The sequence below is a fragment of the Gossypium raimondii genome, chromosome 6, assembly GCF_025698545.1.
Source record: "Gossypium raimondii isolate GPD5lz chromosome 6, ASM2569854v1, whole genome shotgun sequence".
Classification (NCBI taxonomy): domain Eukaryota; kingdom Viridiplantae; phylum Streptophyta; class Magnoliopsida; order Malvales; family Malvaceae; genus Gossypium; species Gossypium raimondii.
Window position 1 is genome coordinate 17599446 of NC_068570.1, and position 5482 is coordinate 17604927.

The 5482-nt window shown below is 34.4% G+C and overlaps 1 protein-coding gene across 1 annotated transcript; it reads left to right on the forward strand.

The window, feature by feature from the left end:
* Positions 1–321: 321 nt before the first annotated feature.
* LOC105773562 (protein indeterminate-domain 7) lies at positions 322–3533 on the forward strand. The gene is made up of 3 exons (XM_012595565.2): positions 322–1212; positions 1295–1694; positions 2350–3533. Exons 1-3 carry the CDS (start codon positions 1062–1064, stop codon positions 3311–3313), a joined length of 1515 nt encoding a protein of 504 aa, XP_012451019.1. The 5' UTR covers positions 322–1061; the 3' UTR covers positions 3314–3533.
* The last annotated feature ends 1949 nt before the right edge of the window (positions 3534–5482 follow it).

Sequence of the window (5482 nt, forward strand, 5' to 3'; positions counted from 1 at the left end):
AATTATAATGCTTTGAAATTTAAAACTGGAGGACATACTATAGAATTAATCCTAATATGTATGACATACATAATCTATATTCATTTCAATTTAATCCTTTACATGTGATTACTTACGGGCAAGTAAAATACTACTACCATCTTTTTTATTTGGGTTACTTTATGCCTACTTTTTATGTTAAGAGGAAAGGTGGTGTGAAAATGGGGAATAAAATCAGTGTTCTTTTTATTAAAAAAAAAACCAGCATGAAAAAATGTTATTTTGTTTTGCTATTTTATTTCCTCTGAGAGAGTAAGACTAAGAAGAAAACACAAGAAAAGACAGAAAGTGAAAAGGTCACAAACAAGCAAACCTCTATTGGCTTTTTGGTTTTTTTTTTTTATGGGATAATAAGTGGAGTGTTTGTTTCTCAGGAATCTCTCCTCTCAATTCTCATCCACATCTCTACCTCTCTCCCTTTCCCCTCAGCTCTCTCTCTCACGTTTTCCAGTTTCTTTTTAATATTCTTTCTGTTCTCTTTTGGGGTTCGAGTATATGGCGTTTTGTTCATTGATCTTCATGGAGTTTTCATCTGCAACAAGCAAAGATTTTAAGGTTTTGGGGGGCGCCAAAATCCATTTTGGAACTTGTCTTTCTTCACTCTAGTCTTTCTTCTTTTCATTTTTTACATCATCTCTCTTTGTTTATATATATAGGCATAGCTTCAATTCAAGTTTCAACAACTTACTGCAATTAAAAGCAAAGAAAAAAAACCCAGTAGAATACCAGCAAGATACTAAGAAATTCAAAAATAAGATGATATGGGATTTGGTAGAGGAAGGGGATCAGCTACTCTTCTTGCATTATTTGTTACTTTCCACTTTAAACAGCCTTTCTAAATAAGTGGTTCATAAGCAGATCTCAGAACTTTCTGTCATAGGTATATATATATTATAAAGTTTGATAAATAATATATGTAGAAGTCTATAGGGTTGTCATCAAGTGAATCTTTTGTATGTGTGTATAGATATATAAAATTTGTATCATCATCACAAAATCCAGTGATCAAGTATATAATAGGGATGGATGAGAGTATGTCCAATTTGACTTCAACATCTGGTGAATTTAGTGCTTCTTCAGGCACAGTACTGTACCCACCACAACAGTCTTTTGCTTCAACAAATCAAGCACCTGCAGCAGCAAAGAAGAAGAGAAATCTTCCAGGCAACCCAGGTTAATATCAATTTTCTCTAAATTAATCAAACATCATTCTACCGTTTTGGGGTCTCTATATTTTTTTTTATTTCGCATTCAGACCCAGATGCAGAAGTCATAGCTTTGTCCCCAAAGACACTGTTGGCAACAAATAGATTCATGTGTGAGATCTGCAACAAAGGGTTTCAAAGAGACCAGAACCTTCAGCTCCATAGGAGAGGGCATAACCTGCCATGGAAACTAAAGCAAAGAACAAACAAGGAAGTGGTGAGGAAGAAGGTGTATGTGTGCCCAGAGACAACATGCGTGCACCATGACCCAGCTAGGGCTCTTGGAGACCTCACGGGGATCAAGAAACACTTCTGCAGAAAGCATGGTGAGAAGAAATGGAAATGCGAAAAGTGTTCAAAGACTTACGCTGTTCAATCTGACTGGAAAGCTCATTCCAAAATTTGTGGCACCAGAGAGTATAGATGTGACTGCGGCACCCTTTTCTCCAGGTAAACTCAACAATAACCTCATCTATGAGTAACCCACTTAAGTTTACAAATCAAATGTCACTCAGTTTTAGAAAAGACGGATAGTGATATTTACAATACAAACCTCCCTTTAAATGGAACTGTCGGTGAAGCTCAAACACTGGTGCTTGTTAAGGTGTTATTGAGTATTCAACTGATTGCCAACCTTCATTCTTCTGCATGCACATAACGTTATCTTGTATTATGTGATTGTATGTGATATATGCATACATATATGTAGGAAGAATAAAGGGTGACAGACTGCTGGTAGCAGTACATACCAGGTTCACATGATTTGCATAGCACAGTGTATAGAGTATTAATTTCAAGAACAGTAAAAGAGTAGTAGCCTCGTGGAGCACAATGTTCAGAAAGGGGTTTGAGAAACAATATTCTAATGGCCAACGAGAACAAGAGAATGGTGCTTAGATTAAGAAATTAGTAACTTTTTGATGGTTACTTACACCTGGTATGTCTTTTGTCCTAAGGGGGGAAAAACTAGTGAGGATACAAAAAGTTGATCACATGAGAAAGGTACTATTACACCACTGTTTTATGTTGGATCCCTTGCTGATGAGATGCTCTTTTTGTTTTTTTGTTTTTTTTTTTTGGGGGGGGGCGGGGGGGATTGATACAGAAGGGACAGTTTCATCACTCACAGAGCGTTTTGCGATGCCTTGGCTGAGGAGAGTGCAAGAGCAATTACAGGCCCAGCACAGCAAGTACCTGGTGGTTCTTCAGTTTCACATATGAACAATCTGCAATCCCAACTCCATAGCCACGACTTCCATGGCTTATCAGTGAAAAGAGAAGAACATCCTTTCAATGCAAGACCAACAACAGAAGATAGCCTTAATCCACCATGGCCTGGTCCCCCATCAATAAACCTTTTAGATCACCCACTGTCACAAAACGAAAACCCTAGCCAAAACACTGGTTCTAATACACTTCTTCCTCCATTCCAGACCCAAACAGCATCTCCACACATGTCTGCAACAGCACTCCTGCAGAAAGCAGCTCAAATGGGTGTGACTATGAGCCAACCCCTACAATCACCAGTAGCGGCTATGGCTTCCATGCAAAGACCTTACATGTCAGGAGGAACCAGTGGTTCCACGTCTTTTGCCTTGTCTACAGCTGGTTCTGGTCTGGGTTTATTCCCACGTGAAGACCTTGGAAGTGGTTCTCCCCATGGGTTGGCATCTTTGGGGAATAAAGCTGCAGCAGCTATCACCTCTCGTTTCATGGAACAGTCACCCACTGCTGCTCCAAATTCTCTACTCCATGATATGATGTGTTCTTTATCTACTGGGTTTGACGGATCTTCATTATTTGAACAGTCTTTCAACAGGGTATGGAACACCAAAGGAAACCCCATTGATTTTCAAGAACCCACCACTGATCATCTCTCAAAAGCAAAAGAATCCCATTCCCAAGGCAATAACATGGGAGGGAATGATGGGATGACAAGAGATTTCTTGGGTCTTAAAGCATTTCCCCATAGAGATTTCCCCAACTTAGCTGCACTTAATCACCGTTTAAACCCTTCTTCAAGGTTTGGGCAACAAAACCAGCACAGTCAAACACCATGGCAAGGTTAGGTTATGGTTCGTCAGATTCCCAACTTCTACATATGATGCTGAGAAATAAAGTTCTCCTCTGGTACCTTCATTTTCATAGTTTTTAATAAGCACTTAATTTCTTTCAATTTTTATTATAGTTCAATTATTTTATTATATAATGGAACAACTTTCACATATGTTCATCTATATATAAAATTAATAGAAGCATTATTTGATTGCTTCGAACGTATTCAACGTACATTTCTTGAATTTGATTTTCATTTTTAACCTTGACTGAAAATATAAGATTCAAGGGATAGATTTATGCATTTTCCATTATCATCATAAATAGCTTCCTAACATTATCATTCTCTTTTCTCCAACAACTTATCCCACTTTACTTCTCAATTAAATTTAAAATCTAAAATTATCCCAACATTACTTTTTTCCATTTACATCCTCTTTACCATTCAACACAAATCAAATCACCATACCAAATTAACTTGGTAATATTTTTCAGAGGCCAATAAAAAGTTTGGAATTAAAATGCTATAGTTAGGGTTTTATCATGTTGATAACCATTTCATGGATGTATAGATCGGATAACATAACATTTAATTTTTCAACTATTCAAATTTTCCTACGTTAATCTTTGAATTTGTTTTGTCTATATTCTTTTTCTAATTTGGTCCTTCTTTCAAAATATGATTTTAAAAATTTTTAGGTTTTATATAAATTTTAAAAATTTCAAAGTACTGCATCGTTATACTTAACAAAATTCAAGAAAATTTTCCAATACTAGAGTAGATCAAAAATTCAAAGATGAAATTGAAAAAGAAAATATCAAATTTAAAACTAAAAGTTATTTTATCCACGTTTATTTATTTATTTTGGATACAACAGGTTTTCCTTTTGAAATATATATACACGTTTAGTTGAAATGCAGTTAAAACCTCATGTTAGTTATAACGAAGCTAAAATGTTTGATTGAATCAACGTGATTTGAGCGGTAAGTGTTAGAGTATTATCTTTTAGAAATATTTAAATACAATAAATTAAAAGTCAGATAATATTTTGAACATTTTATTTAAAACGTTTTAGTTCAGTTTTATAACATGAAACTTTACAATTTTGGTCAGGGCTAAGTAGAGGCGGTGCAAACCCTATCCCAATAAATAAAAGGTGCAAATGCAAACAGTGTCGGGATTTTGTCTGCTTGCTTAGACTCGGATGCTATTTGTCTAAAAAGGGCGTTAAAATCCCGAGGTGAATTAATAAATTTACACATTTGTTTAAGACAACAACTGAAGATATTATTGGACAGTCTAAATGTAGGAAAAATTCAATAAAATCATCAAGTTTTGATAGGAGTTGTTGTGGAGGAGCAATGGCGCCTTAGCATTGAAGTGAAGAAAGATTGACCATCTATAAATTTTTGAGGGTGGATTCGAAACTATAACCACCAATCTTTATTTTTAGACAGTCTAAATTTCTAAACAACAAAAATGTTCAATTAATCTATTACTGTGATCATGTGTCTTACTAATGGTGGAATAGATCAAAATTGTAGAAAGATTCAACCAAGATAGGATGCTAATGGAGGTGGACAAAATATGCATCAAATACCAGAATATCCTCATTCTCTTTGTTTTTTACTTAAATCCTTAGAATTTTGAAATCTCAATTAATCGTTGGAGTATAGGGATAACTAATATTACAATTTTCCATCTTAATATTGCAACCCTAAGAATGTCAAACAATTATCAAAGGCATGTTACACGGTGAACATGTAGCAAATTTATTGATTAGTGTCGTATTAATAGTATGGGTAAACTATATAGTTATGACTTAATTTTTATAAATTTTTATTTTAGGCATCAAAATAATAATAATAATAATAATAATAATAATAATAAGTTGCAATATGGGCGTTGTCATTACAAATTAACTTTTATCATTTTAACCATTATCATTACATAATTTTATCATTTTAGTCACACATTATTAATTTGTCATTACATACGCTCATTTTAGTCTCCCAACTTTAGTAATTTTCATTTTCTTAAAAATAATTAAGCTTTTACATAGAATTGAGTTATTCATTCTTGAGATAAAACCCAAGTTTTTCACCTATAACTCAATTCCATGTAAAACTCAAGTTTTCTCCTTAAAACTCAAATAATTCCTATAAAACCCCAAGTTTTTCCC

What these genes read in the sequence shown, in the direction of transcription:
- LOC105773562 (XM_012595565.2), top strand. Translation starts at nt 1,062, where the DNA reads ATGGATGAGAGTATGTCCAATTTGACTTCAACATCTGGTGAATTTAGT. An exon ending in AAATCTTCCAGGCAACCCAG is followed by an intron (nt 1,213 to 1,294) that starts GTTAATATCAAT and finishes TTTCGCATTCAG; the next exon opens with ACCCAGATGCAGAAGTCATA. An exon ending in TGCGGCACCCTTTTCTCCAG is followed by an intron (nt 1,695 to 2,349) that starts GTAAACTCAACA and finishes GGATTGATACAG; the next exon opens with AAGGGACAGTTTCATCACTC.